Here is a 14920-nt window from a genome sequence, read left to right as displayed (position 1 = left end):
ATGTACAATGTGTGCTGAGTGGGTTCATCAAAAATGTAGTGGTCTGAGAGGGTCATTAACCAGTGTGGCAGCTACATTCAAATGTAAGGTGTGCACAGAGGGAGCTGCAGATGGAGGAAATGTTGAGTTGGATCTTGGAGACGGCGTGAAGCTGGAAGGTGTGAAAACATTTTGTTACCTCGGAGACATGCTGAATGGAGAAGGTGGATCAGACTCGGCAACGGTTGCTAGAGTGAGATGTGCATGGAAGAAGTTTCGGGAACTGAGTGGCGTGCTGATGAGGAGGGGAGTGTCGTTGAAGCTGAAGGGAAAGGTGTATGCTGCATGTGTGAGAATTGTTATGATTTATGGGAGCGAGACATGGGTAATGAACGTAGAGCAGCAACGAAGGCTGGAAAGGGTGGAAATGCGAATGGTTCGGTGGATGTGTGGAGTATCGTTGAGAGAGAGGAAGACAATTGATGAATTGTGAAAGATGATGGGAATAGAGCCTGTGATTGATGCTGTGAAGATGAACAGGTTGAGATGGTTTGGTCATGTGTTGAGGAAGGATGAAAGTGACTGGTTGAGAAGAGTGAAGGAAATGAATGTAGAAGGAAGTGGAGGACGGGGAAGACCGAGAAAGACTTGGCTGAAGGTGGTGGAAGAAGAAATGCGGGCAAGGGGGTTAACAAGGAGAGATGCAGAAAATAGGTCAAAATGGAGAAGATTGTGATGGGGACCGCAAGGTTAACCCCCGCTCTAGCAGGGAAAATGGCTTTAAAATGCATGTTGTTGTTGTTGTATGTTAAAGCTGCATACAGAGAAACGATTCCTTATATAAAGGGAGGGCCGCTTTGTGCCTTCCTTGATTTCTGGTGTTGAAAGTTTCCAAGAGCACAGTGAGCTCCATCATTAGGGAATGGAAATAATATGGAACTACTCAGACTCTTTCTAGAGTTGGCCGTCCGACCAAACTGAGCAACCGTGCAAGAAGGACCTTGGTGAGGGAGGTGACCAAGAACCCAATGATCACTCTGACAGAACTACAGAGTTCCTTGGCTGAAATGGGAGAACCTGCCGGAAGGACAACAGTCTCTGCAGCATTTCACATATGGGAGAGTGGCCAGACAGAAGCCACTCCTGAGAAAAAGGCACATGACAGCACACCTGGAGCTTTCAAAAAGGCACGTGATAGACTCTGAGAGGATGAGGCAAAGGATTCTGTGGTCTGATGGGACGAAAATTGAACTTTTTGGCCTGAATGGAAAGCACTACGTCTGGCAGAAACCAAGCACAGCTCATCACCCAGTGTTGGATTTACAGTGACATCCCGAACCAGTGTTACGGACCAGTTCACTGACTGACTGGAGACGTTGCTGCAGGTGATTGCGATGAATGTGTCGATCCTGCCGTGCTGTTGTCATCCTCGGTCATTTTTGCTGTTGAATTTATCCTGGAGATGATAAATGGTGGACACGTGGACGATGAAAATGTTGGCAACCCGCTGTGCAATCTCACCAGCTTGCAGTTGTCCAATGGCGCTCTCCTTGTCAAACTGTCGCATTTGTGGCATTGCTGTTGCTGACCTTAGTTGACTGATGCAAGAACAGCACAATGTAGGCCTTTAAGCTCCACACCTCCACAGACAATTTGTGATCCTTGTGGCACACGGGGGCAGTATGTGTGCATCCATCCCATCATAACCTTAACTTTGAACACGGGCAACGCTAAATATCACGTGATACACGGCCACCACACACATCGACGGTGCCATTAAGGAGCTTGCAACAAAACCTCATCCAAAAACTACCAGATACATTACCTGTTGGTGTTGTATTGTAATATACCCAAAAAATAAACTATATTCGACCCGTCCTCAGGATTTGCATTTCTTTTGTTGTTCAGTATTTATATATTGTTACGTGCTCCTCCCCGACCCCCTGGTCACGGTGTACCTCCGAGCCCCGAGAGGAGTCACGGCAGAAAAATGTGTTATTCTGTGTGTCAAAGATCAATGGAGAAGCCACCCCAATTGTTCCTCACCAACAAATATTGTATTAAGATCACACAAGAATAACATGAATGAATGATCGTTTTAAAGGCCATTTTCCCCGCCAGGGTGGGGGTTAGCCTTGCGGGCCCCATGACAATCATGGTTCCCTGTTTGAGGCAATGTTTTTATGGCCGGATGCCCTTCCTGACGCCAACCCTTGGTCGCCTCTTACGATGCGCAGGGATACGGTGTACCTATTCTAAGCCGGGGTACACACCGTGATCATTCATCCCAGCATGCTGGTACTCAATTTGCCGACCTCGGAAGGATGACAGGATGAGTCAACCCCCCTGGTGTTAATTTAGCAATCGACCGGGATTCAAACCCAGGATCCTAGGATCCCAAGCCGGCACCCTAACCGCGAAGCCAACACCAGGCAACGTTCGCTTCACACAAGAATAACAGTACAACAATAATAGTATTCAAAAGTACAATCAATATGCCCTATGATGGTACCATCCGTTTTGGAACATATAACTCACTGTGCTCCAAGTGAGTGAAACCAGAACATTCCCAATGTCTCTTTCCCGGCCTCAAACCCAAGTTGATTCCGGTTTCAAGCCGAAGTCCATTCGCTCCAGCGATCGCCAGAAGGATGTCCAATCGAGGCCAGAATCCCGTGCGGATGGCAAGTACAGTCACACAGCCCAAAGTTGCACAAAGGCGCCCTCAAGGCGACTGGGAAATCACACCCTCGGGTATGGACTTTCACGGCTCACAGTCGGCAAACCGCAAATTAATCTTCAAAAGCCACGGTGCACACACACACACACACACCAGATACGTCTGAAAGCTGTGAAAACAGCTGACGAAGCAAAGAAACCTTGCTCGACGCGCGAAGCGAAGCGCACGAGTCAAAATGGCCGACGACCCGTGCTTGAGACGTAACGGCCCGGCGATAATTCTCCTTGGAATCTACCACCAAAAACCTGACACACAGGTTGATCGGTCACAGAGATGACAACTCTGTCGCAGGGATCCCTTTCCCGGGAGCCCGAAAGTTCACTCGTGACTCTTGCTCGCCAATGTTCGCTTCAGAACTCGGAGCGGCTCGGCTTTCTTGTCCGACTCACTCGCTGCGCCCTCTTTTTCTCCTCTTCCTCTTCGTCGTCCTGATCCGGTTTTATTTAAAACATTAACTTTTAACTTTTGAAAATAGAAATATCTATTTCCTTTAAATGACAACAATAATAATACATGGAATATATACAGACTTGGCATTTAATATGGAATAGTTTTTTTTTCTTGACTTGGGTTTACTTTCTTAACTCAGTATATCAATCTGGTGAGTTTCTTTTACACTTTGGTGATTTATTTGTTAAAAGAACCATGTCACTGATTGTCTGTCACAGCAAGAAGTCAACAACAGGATTATATCACAGGTGGCGTGACAAAATGTACGGACAGGTACATTTGATGATTGGCTTCACAGTCGGGTATATAAGGGTTGTTGCGTTCTGTATTAGTAGAAAACAACTGCTGCACGTCTCCAAAAGTTATTGCCGCTTCCTCTGGAGATGGTCCGTCAACTCGACAATGCTGTTTGTCATGGAGTGGTGGCTTTACGAAATTCCGGCATGAAACAGCGTGCTATTGCTCGGCAGTATGGCATCACTCAAGGTCAGGTGTCAAAGATCCTGAAACGAAATGCTCAGAGGGGTGTCCCTACTCCAATACCGAGGCCAGGACGTCCCCGTAGAACCACAAGGAGGGATGATCGCCAGCTGCACCGGTTAGTCCGCAATGGCCGTACCAAGTCAGCTAATCGGCTTAGGGCTGAGTGGCAGCAACTGACAAATGTGCCTGTATCCAGAAGGCTAGTCGACCAACGCCTGGTTCGAGCAGGCTATCGTGCCAGGCGTCCCCTGAGAAAGCCACGCCTGACCAGACAACACCGCCAGCGCCGATTGCAGTGGGCCAGAGAGCACCGTCAATGGCAGCCAGGACACTGGAATCACGTGATCTTCAGTGACGAGTCTAGATTTCTGGTCTATCGTCAAGATGGCCGCGTCCGAGTGCGCAGGCAAGTGCATGAAGCCTACAACAAAGATTGTATAGTGCCAAGAGTCCAAGCTGGAGGTGGTGGGGTGACCGTTTGGGCTGCTTTTCATGCAGGGGGCAAAACTGACCTGGTTGTTCTGAATGGAAACCTGAACCAGTTCAAGTACAGGGCTATTCTGGAAGAAACATTGCTTCCATTTGCTCGTGCAGCCTTTCGAGGAAACTTTGTGTTCCAAGATGACAATGCACGGCCTCATCCTGCTCGCATGATCCAACACTTTCTTGCTGACCGTGGTGTAGAGCATATGGAGTGGCCTGCCATGTCCCCGGATATGAATCCGATAGAGAACTTGTGGGCAGAATTAACGCGTCAAATCGACCACTTGGACCAGCAGCCTGCCTCTGTGCGTGAATTGCAGCAGGGTGTCACTGCATGGCAAGCGATTCCTGTGCAAATCTTGGCAAATCTCGTGAACAGCATGCCTCGACATGTACTTGCTCTCCTGAATGCTCGTGGGGGTTACACGAAGTACTGAACTGTAATTTTACTGTCCGTAATCCCAGTCGTAATTTAACTTTTGTTTTTGTTAAGCAAATTTAAACAAAAAGCAAAAAATTTGGCTAATGTGCAAAATAAAGAGATACTTCTGGAAAACGCACAGAAGTTTAACACAGTACTGTCCGTGAATTGAGTTCGATATCAGTTTATATCACTTTCAAGGATTAATTTATTTGCTTCGAAATGTCAAATGTGGTTTTTGTTTCTTTTCAAGGTCACATTAACAAAATCTAGAATAATTTCAACATAATTCCAATGAACTTGTGGTTCTGACATCTTGAAAAGTAAGTTCACCCCCAAAAAAAAATTCCATATTAAATGCCAAGTCTCTGTGTGTGTGTGTGTGTGTGTGTGTGTGTGTGTGTGTGTGTGTGTGTGTGTGTGTGTGTGTGTGTGTGTGTGTGTGTGTGTGTGTGTGTGTGTGTATGTATGTGTATATATATATATATATATATATATATATATATATATATATATATATATATATACACACACACACAGACTTGGCATATATATATTTTCCTGAGAAAGTATCTTGGTGTCTACAATATATATATTCATGTGGTCAGGCATCTAATTAGACAAGTAAAAATTTGAGAATTTTCGAATAGTGTAGGCATTTTGTGTTAAAAGTGATTAAACAAGTTTTTTAGGATAATTCGAGGGTGCTGAATTCAAAAATGCTGTTTAACCGGTTCAATTTTGGAGTCTTAACCTTCAAATTGTAAAAAACAAAATGCCTGCCATTTTCAGCATATTTTTTGCCATAACTTGAATTTTAAGCAACATAGAAGGCTGAAAATAGTGGCAATACCCATGTTTGTGATGCTGAGGATTCCAAATTTACTGTTACCTAAGTTGTAACCAGTTTGGTTTCGCCGCCATGTTGAATTCCAAGATGGCCGCCATATTTTTGGTAATTTCTGGGGTGTATTTTTTTATGTACATCACTTTCACTGGTCAAATGCACTTGTAATTTCATTAGAACAGAAAAAATGATATTAAATCATTTCTAAAGTGCATTTAAAAAAGGGGTAAAGTTCCAAAATGGCTGCCTTTTAGTAATTATACTTTATAAATACCGTATAGCTCAATATTGGCATTCTCAAATGTTTACCTGTCTATCTTAGTCTGTTCTGTTTCTGCATTCTAGTTGTCTGTTGTATGCACATGCACATCCTCCTGTGCATGTTAGCCCAGCTTTTCTGCAGCTGCAACGGCCATTTATACATCCTTTGGTACATCCGCATGTTACTATCTCGCGACACGCCTTAGGAATTGGAGATAGCGTCATCAACTTCGGCACCAAGTTCCCATCGATGTATGTCCATCCCATGTCTGTTACTTGGGGGAGTACTGGAGTAGCGATGGTTGCGCGCTTCCAAATAAAAGCCTGGTAATGTGCGCGCCTTATGTGTAGTCTCACTGCATCTGATGTTGGTGGCAGAGTCTCCTGTGGACAACCCTTAGAGAAGAGTATTACACGTGCCTTGTCGCATCTGTCCACATCATCGGGTACCTTGTAAAGACGGCATATGAACTTTTCTGCATCGTTGATTACTTCTTCAGTGATATCTTCTGTGCCTAGATCTGTCAACAATTGGCTGTGTGTTTGAAACACCTTCCAGGCTGTCTTTTTGCCATGGCCAGCAAGCTGTGACACACTGTCACAACCAGTAATTGCATGGAATGGCAGCAACGCTTCCACTTGGCAAGGTGGCAGTTTCTGGTGGAGTTTGTGGATGGGAATGTATTTTGGCTTCTTAAGAGTTCCTGCCTTCATCCACAGCTGAGTGCATGGCATCTTATCAAAATGAGCAGCTAACAAGACCAGCACGTCAGTGTCACGCACTAAAACCACCACTGTTTCAGCATTTGTGTCGACGCAATGAAGAACAAGTCGTGTGTCCGCCTCCTCATGGTTGGCCTGTAGGGATGATGTGTCCATCTCTGGATCTGAAGATTTCACGTCTGTGATCTGTGCAAATCCTCCAGCCACTACAAGTGTTGTGGGTGCAATAGACACCGCATTTGTCATGAGCTGCTGAGAAAGAAACTCTGCTAGATTTGCCTTATTCTCTCCAAGTGAGAGAAAGTTGGTCCATTTGTCTGGTAGAGGAACGTTTTGGTTTTCTATTACTCGACGTATTGGTCGAGAGGCCCGGGTACGTTTCATTCTGGTTCCAGTCTTGATGGAATCCTGCTGGTATCGGTCGAACGTTACGTCAACTCTCTCAAATTTTTTCCTCATGGCAAACACTGAATTCACAAACGCATCTGCATATTCACCAAATGTGGTTATTCCGCTGGGCTTTCCAAGAGCCATCACCAGTGCTTGACCATCAATTACTAAGCAAGTACTTCCAGTTAATGTCACTTGTTCTGGGGTTGAGACATCTTGAATCAACTCATTTGCCAGTCGAGATTTACCGCTACTGCCTGTATGTAGACTCCCATTCATGGCAGCAAGTGAAATTGGCACAGGCATAAGCTCATGCTGCAGAATCAGGTCCAGGTTTATCACACGCCCTGCTTTGGAAGCTGTCACAAGTCGCTGTAGAATGTTTCTATCTGCCTTGATGGTCGTTTCTTTGCCTTTGCTTTCTTTGCAGTCTACAGCATACAGAGACGAGAAAGTCTGTGCTTTGTTCCTATGTAAAGCGGCATTGAAATTGATATGACATGTGCCATCAGGAGGCTGAAGAAGGCGCTGATCAACAAACTCATCCAGCTGCACCTGTCCAAGTTTTTCTGCATTAAGCAAAGAATGTTGAATGCTCTCCAATGCCAAATCCTTGGTAGCAATATTCTGCAGTACAGAAGATGACATTCCCTCGCTGAATACATCGAATCATCGGAAAGCTGAGACGACTTTCTCCTCATCAAGGTTGTCACGCCCTTTCCTGGAAGGTGTAAGCTCGTTGTACACATACTCACTTTCCTCCCCTTCGATCATCAGCATTTGTCTAGTTTTACTCGATATGCAAGTTCTCAAGTTATATGATAGTGCCCATCTGCCTAATGCAGAGATACTTCTTGTGATGCCCACAATTCCAATGCTTGGAATTCAACATGGCGGCGAAACCAAACTAGTTACAACTTAGGTAACAGTAAATTTGGAATCCTCAGTATCACAAACATGGGTATTGCCACTATTTTGAGCCTTCTATGTTGCTTAAAATTCAAGTTATGGCAAAAAATATGCTGAAAATGGCGGGCATTTTGTTTTTTACAATTTGAAGGTTAAGACTCCAAAATTGAACCGGTTAAACAGCATTTTTGAATTCAGCACCCTCGAATTATCCTAAAAAACTTGTTTAATCACTTTTAACACGAAATGCTTCCAACATTTTATATAAGCACAAATTCTCAAATTTTTACTTGTATAAATAGCCCCCGAGTCCCACCAGAAGTTTTACCTCTGAAGACGAACCAAGTGGTCAAAGGTGACATTAATTTTTAAACCATTGTGTTTTTATCATCACTTTTAACCCCAGATTGTAATGTAAATACACACGCAGCGTTCTCCTTCTATCCACCCTCTTCTAAACCCCCTCTTTTTTTCAAGGCTCCTCTGGGTAAGCAGTCACATGGGCTCTGCCTATCATGCATGAGCTTTGCAAAGCTACAGCCCTAAGTTCTCCATAGGATTTTACTGCAGCCAATTCCGGGAAGATAATTTCATTCTCAATTTTATAGACCAGACTATCCCGGAGAGGGAAGATCCACGGACACGCGTTTCAGGCTATTTGACCTCATCATCGTAGGGTAGAGGCTCCTGTCTGAGGTGAACTGATCAAATTATACACAAAGAATTAAGTTAAGCACCCCTACACAACGAATTAAGGTAAGCACCCCCTAATATATATTCTTTGTGTATATGTATACATTGGCATATATTCTAAGGTATGTGAGATCAAATAATGATTGGTATGACATTAGCAATTATCCATTGATGAAATTGAGTGATCAAAGTGAAAAAAAGTGATTGGTTGAGTCAGTGATCCGATCACGTGGGTCCTACACACGTTATTGACGCAAAGATCGCTAGAGGTCTTCTCAGAACAATGACTGTACGTTAGAAAACATAAACGTCATCCACACTGTCCGTGATGGACCTATAGCTCCATACTTAAATTGAGGTGAAAATATGCCTAAAATTCCCAAAAAATTTCACCTTAAATTATTCAGAATAAAATATTGAAAACGGCATGATTGTTATGTTTTTATGTGACCATAATATCACTTCTCCAGAAAATATAGCAATATCATGGGTATATTACACTGTTTTGACGACAACAAACTTGTAATGTGCGAGGTTGTAAAAAAACGGGGGGGGGTGCTTAACTTAATTCTTTGTGTATATATGGAGATGTCGGGTTGTCAGAGTAAACTCTGTATCCTCATGGACGTGTTGATGAGGAACAATCTTACTATAATTCACCAAATGTCCGTCTGTCCGTCCGTTCCCAGGTACCGCAAAAACAGCTGAACCGATCGCAACAATATTTTGGGTGGGTAATCCTGGGACCCCCTGGACTAAAGTAGGCTAAATTGTTTTTCCAATTTTTTTCCAATTTCTAATTTTCCAGTTTTTCCAAACAATGGAATAATATTTACCGATATGAACAGTGATGTGGCTTTTGTTGAAATTCTACGTACCAAGAGAGAGTAGATCGACTCCTGACGAACTCTTCCTATATAAACGTGTGGCTCCGAAGTAACACTGCAGTGTGTGCAAAGCGACTGACAAACAGGTGTAGCGGCCGCTTCCGTGTCACAGATTCGGCGCGCACTCTTCACACATAAACGTGCGACTGAGAAAGACGTGTAGCGGCCGCTTCCGTTTTGCAGAATTCAATATTTTTTCAAAATGGGCGCCATGTACTGTTTAGATTTTGATGATTTGCGTTTGATATGAGTCAACGGATGTTTATATAAATCGTTTAAAATAAAAAAGCCTTCAATTTCTGATATTTTGCCTTTTCATTTGGGCTTCCCAATTGAAGCCCCGCCCGTAGAGCGAGTACCGTTACTAGTTGTGATAATTTGGAATTGATGATGTGTTGGTGTTATGTGAAGCATGTGCTTAGTGTCGTGTATTATCGTCTGTTTGATGCTTGTGCTGCTCAGGCGATCTCCATTCGACATCTTCAACTTCCTTGCTTCCAAACACCGCAAAGTGCCCGAGAGACTGAGCGATGCGGAGAGGGAGAGGGAGTGGGAAAAAGCAGCCCGGTGAGTACGTGAGAGGGTAAAGTGTGTGACGAGGTGAGAAACGTATGTGGTTTGTCGTGTTTGAGAGATGCACACCAACGGGGTTCATCGTGGAGTGCACAGAGATTTGAAGGATTTATTTTTTGAGGGAGGATTCATGGTGCACTTCCTCCTTCCCCATGTCTCCCCCCAGACGATCCACCGCTGACCTCCCTATGGCGATGCGCTTTCGCCACGTCAGGTCCACCGCCCGGCACTCTGTTGGTGTCTACAGGTCTGCCTATGCTTCGTCCTTCGACACCGTTGAATGCTCGTCGTAATTTCCCTTTGTTTTGTCCTCAAGGCTTATAATATGGCTTTCTGGTTTGTTTTGACCTCCATCTCTCTTCACCCCTCAGGTCTCCGATCCACGGGCGCGGCCTCTTCTGTAAAAGGCCGATCGAGGCCGGGGAGATGGTGATAGAATACTCTGGCTTGGTTATTCGCTCCGCTCTAACGGATAAACGGGAAAAACTGTACGAGAGCAAGGTAGGGTTTGTCTGGTCGTCGCTACGGTTCGTGTCGACCAAGCGTGCTCGTGGATCCCTAAACCGTCTTCCTCGCTTTCCTCCTCCAGGGAATCGGCTGCTACATGTTCAAAATGGACGACGTGGAGGTGGTGGACGCGACGACGCACGGAAACGCTGCGCGCTTCATCAACCACTCGTGCGAGCCAAACTGCACGTCTCGGGTAATAACACTGGACGGTCGCAAGCACATCGTGATCCTGTCTCGGCGGCGCCTGGACCGCGGCGACGAGCTCACCTACGATTACCGCTTCCCCATCGAGGAAGCGGCTTCTCGCAAACTGCCGTGCAACTGCGGTGCGGTCCGATGCCGTAAGACTCTGAATTAGGTCGATGAACGACGCCTTCCGACCGCTCGTCGCTAACCATTGTAATATAGTGTATGGCGCTTGTAAGTTGTATACTTTTTAATTTCATTTGTTTATTTTTGCATCGAGATGAAGTTTTGATAGAAATGTTGGAAAGCTTTTGCATGGAGGACATTTGGTCTCGTGACGAATCGTTCAGGACGGGGGATTCGTGTGGGATTGAGCCATGGCTTTTGAAGCACTCGCTCTGGTTTTCACCCACAATGCCTCCTGCACGGTGTCGAGATGCAATCGGAGTTGTTTTGGAAATTTTTTTGAATAAAACTTAGAATTATGTTATTACGCACATTTCAAGTTCCATTTACTTTGTATATTCCAGACTGTGATGAGCAGCCTTGTCTGCAGTTTTTGAACACCCACCCCTCTCCTCTTCATCCTCCTCATCCTTATCTCTCCTTTTCCTAAATTATTTCCCTCCTTTACTCCCATTCCTGCTGAAACTGTTTGAACTTCCCTCTCTCGTCACTTCCCTTGTCTCCCTTGCCTTCCATTCTCTCTCCTTCCTTTCCCTTGTCTCCCTCTTATTTCCCTCCTTTTCTATTTTTTCTCAAAAACACGAAGGACACCCACCTGTATTCCATTAGAAGCAGGAATCAAGTGAAGGTGATTAAATTCCAGATTTTTATCAACCGGCAGATGAAAACAATGCATCATTCCCAGAGTCAACTTCTTTCATTCCTGATGGGCACACCTTACGAAAAACTAGTGATGGCCTTTTAAGAGCAAATGGTTGTTTTTGTTGCAGGCCTGAGGCAAAATCTGCTCTTTCTTCGTTGCAAATTGATTTATTAGTTTAGTTATGTTTCTTTTTTGGCTTTTCTAATATATATATATATATATATATATATATATATATTGTTGTAGCTGTTGGGTCGTCTCAGTTGCGTGGTGTGAATCCTGGTAGGCCGAGTCGAAGACCCCAAGCGGGATCACGTGCCCACTCTCACGATACTGTATTGATGTGACGGTCGAGTCTCCAATGCATTTCTACATATACTTGCATACATGTACAGTCGTACATACACTTACGCTCACATCCGGGGTCTGCCTAGCAGGAACGTAAGATATCGGCCATTATAAAGCTCGCAGTGTTAAATGTGGAAATTTCTGAGGAGATTCCGTTGACTCAATGGCGCAGCGGGCTGTCACCGGGAAAGTGATGGAGGTCCCCGGTTGTCAGAATTTTTCACACTAGCCCCATGCAGGAATTTAATTCCTGCTTCTTAAAAATATATATACAGACTTGGCATTTAATATGGAATATTTTTTTGTGGGGGTGAACTTACTTTTCAAGATGACTTAGAACCAAAAGTTCATTGGAATTATGTTGAAATTATTCGAGATTTTGTTAATGTGACCTTTAAAAGAAACAAAAACCACATTTGACATTTCGAAACAAATAAATTGATCCTTGAAAGTGATGTAAACTGATATCGAACTCAATTCATGGACAGTACTGTTAAACTTCTGTACATTTTCCAGAAGTATCTCTTTACTTTGCAGATTAGCCAATTTTTTTTTCAACAAAAACAAATGCTAAATTATGACTGAGATTACGGACAGTAAAATTACAGTTCAGTACTTCGTGTAACCCCCACGAGCATTCAGGAGAGCACGTACACGTTGAGGCATGCTGTTCACGAGATTTGCCAAGGTTTGGACAGGAATCGCTTGCCATGCAGTGACAATAGCCTGCTGCAATTCACGCACAGAGGTCGGCTGCTGGTCCAAGTTGTCGATTTGGCGCATTAATTCTGCCCACAAGTTCTCTATCGGATTCATATCTGGGGACATGGCAGGCCACTCCATATGCTCTACACCACGGTCAGCAAGAAAGTGTTGGATCATGCGAGCACGATGAGGCTGTGCATTGTCATCTTGGAAGACAAAGTTTCCTCGAAAGGCTGCACGAGCAAATGGAAGCAATGTTTCTTCCAGAATGACCCTGTACTTGAACTGGTTCAGGTTTCCATTCAGAACAACCAGGTCAGTTTTGCCCCCTGCATGAAAAGCAGCCCAAACGGTCACCCCACCACCTCCAGCTTGGACTCTTGGCACTATACAATCTTCGTTGTGGGCTTCATGCACTTGTCTGTGCACTCGGACGCGGCCATCTTGACGATAGACCAGAAATCAAGACTCGTCGCTGAAGATCACGTGATTCCAGTGTCCTGGCTGCCATTGACGGTGCTCTCTGGCCCACTGCAATCGGCGCTGGCTGTGTTGTCTGGTCAGGCGTGGCTTTCTCAGGGGACGCCTGGCACGATAGCCTGCTTGAACCAGTCGTTGGTTGACTAGCCTTCTGGATACAGGCACATTTGTCAGTTGCTGCCACTCAGCCCGAAGCCGATTAGCTGACTTGGTACGGCCATTGCAGACTAACCGGTGCAGCTGGCGATCATCTCTCCTTGTGGTTCTACGGGGATGTCCTGGCCCCGGTATTGGAGTAGGGACACCCCTCTGAGCATTTCGTTTCAGGATCTTTGACACCTGACCTTGAGTGATGCCATACTGCCGAGCAATAGCACGCTGTTTCATGCCAGAATTTCTTAAAGCCACCACTCCATGACAAACAGCATTGTCAAGTTGACGGACCATCTCCAGAGGAAGCGGCAATGACTTTTGTAGAAGTGCAGCAGTTGTTTTCCACTAATACAGAACGCAACAACCCTTATATACCCAATTGTGAAGCCAATCGTCAAATGTACCTGTCCTTACATTTTGTCACGCCACCTGTTATATAATCCTGTTATTGACTTCTTGCTGCGAAAGACAATCGGTGACATGGTTCTTTCAACAAAGACCACCGAAGGGTAAAAGAAACTCACCAGATTGATATACTGAGGTCAGAAAGTAAACCCAAGTCAAGAAAAAAAAAATATTCCATATTAAATGCCAAGTCTGTATATATATATATTGTTGTAGCTGTTGAGTCGTCTCAGTTGCGTAGCGTGAATCCTGGTAGGCCAAGTCAAAGACACCAAGCCGGATCACGTGCCCACTCTCACGATACTCTACTGATGTGTTTCTACATATACTTGTCTTAAAAGAAACATACAATGCATTTCTCGAGTCTCGAATGCATTTCTACATATACTTGCATACACGTACATATACTTACGCTCACATCCGGGGTCTGCCCAGCAGGAACGTAAGACATCGGCCATTATAAAGCTCGCAGTGTTAAGCGTGGAAAATTTCTGAGGAGATTCCGTTGACTGGTGCAGTGGGCTGTCACCGCGAAAGTGATGGAGGTCCCTGGTTCGAGTCACTGGTTGTCAGAATTTTTCACACTAGCCCCATGCAGGAATTTAATTCGTTTAATATTAATATATATATATATATATATATATATATATATATATATATATGGTTGTAGCTGTTGGGTCGTCTCAGTTGCGTGGTATGAATCCTAGTAGGCCGAGTCGAAGACCCCAAGCCGGATCACGTGCCCACTCTCACGATACTGTACTGATGTGACGGTGGAGTTGGCCAATGCATTATGTTAATTGGTGCCGCACGCCTTGTCTCTAACTAACGGCTGAGCGAGCAAGTGAGGTGCACGGCACGGTCTGGAAATACGGCAGTCGTTACCGTTCGCAATACAGCACTTTTGAAATGAGATTAGGATTGTTTCCTAATATGGCTCACCAAGTCTCGAACAAGTTGAAAATATTTGGAAAGTACCTGAGAGAAAGGGCTGTACCTCTGCACAACTAAAGACTTGGAGAACTTTCTCAGCTTGCCGAACAGGCACCCAACAAGCATGTGGGCCGTTGCAAGGCCCGAATGAATGGACGTGCACTACACAAACCCCCGACGGATCGTTGTCAGTTAATGAACTGTGTATCTGGATTAGGTTCTTCTGAACACCAATGGGAAGGACGTATCTGAGGATTGTGAATGTACAGGGTAAGTTTTAAATGATACTGACTAGTAATGCTCGTTCTAAATTTTAAAAAATCTGATTTTTAAATTTAGTACTAAATTATATTATCAGAGCAGTCACAATGCCGCACAAAAAAAAACAACAATATGTTAAAACAAACAAAAATGATGATTAATATGTTTCTTTTGGAAGTGCATACGATTCCACACTCATAAACGAGTTTATCTCAGAATCGATATTTTGTGAATTTTTCATGATAAATTTTGAAACAGAACAGAAGTGAAC

At 44.5% G+C, this 14920-nt stretch overlaps 2 protein-coding genes across 5 annotated transcripts in view; both read left to right on the top strand.

Annotated features, from left to right (window-relative positions):
- The window catches only part of LOC137421345 (uncharacterized), a 303203-nt gene extending 292175 nt beyond the window's left edge, over window positions 1-11028 (top strand). For all 4 annotated transcript variants that reach the window (XR_013622345.1, XR_013622346.1, XM_068107313.2 and 1 more), the window contains 4 exons: window positions 9729-9833; window positions 10006-10086; window positions 10211-10340; window positions 10429-11028. Coding sequence is in view for 2 of the 4 variants with exons in the window: in XM_068107313.2 (XP_067963414.2) it covers window positions 9729-9833; window positions 10006-10086; window positions 10211-10340; window positions 10429-10707 (595 nt within the window). In the remaining 2 variants the exon portion in view is untranslated. The remainder of the gene's footprint in view (window positions 1-9728; window positions 9834-10005; window positions 10087-10210; window positions 10341-10428) is intronic.
- Window positions 1-14920, top strand: part of GHITM (growth hormone inducible transmembrane protein) — a 213140-nt gene that overhangs the window by 118773 nt on the left and 79447 nt on the right. The window lies entirely within an intron of this gene.

Source organism: Myxine glutinosa, chromosome 2, assembly GCF_964187855.1.
Source record: "Myxine glutinosa chromosome 2, kmMyxGlut1.1, whole genome shotgun sequence".
In the NCBI taxonomy this organism is placed as follows: domain Eukaryota; kingdom Metazoa; phylum Chordata; class Myxini; order Myxiniformes; family Myxinidae; genus Myxine; species Myxine glutinosa.
This window is presented reverse-complemented; position numbering and strand designations above follow the sequence as displayed.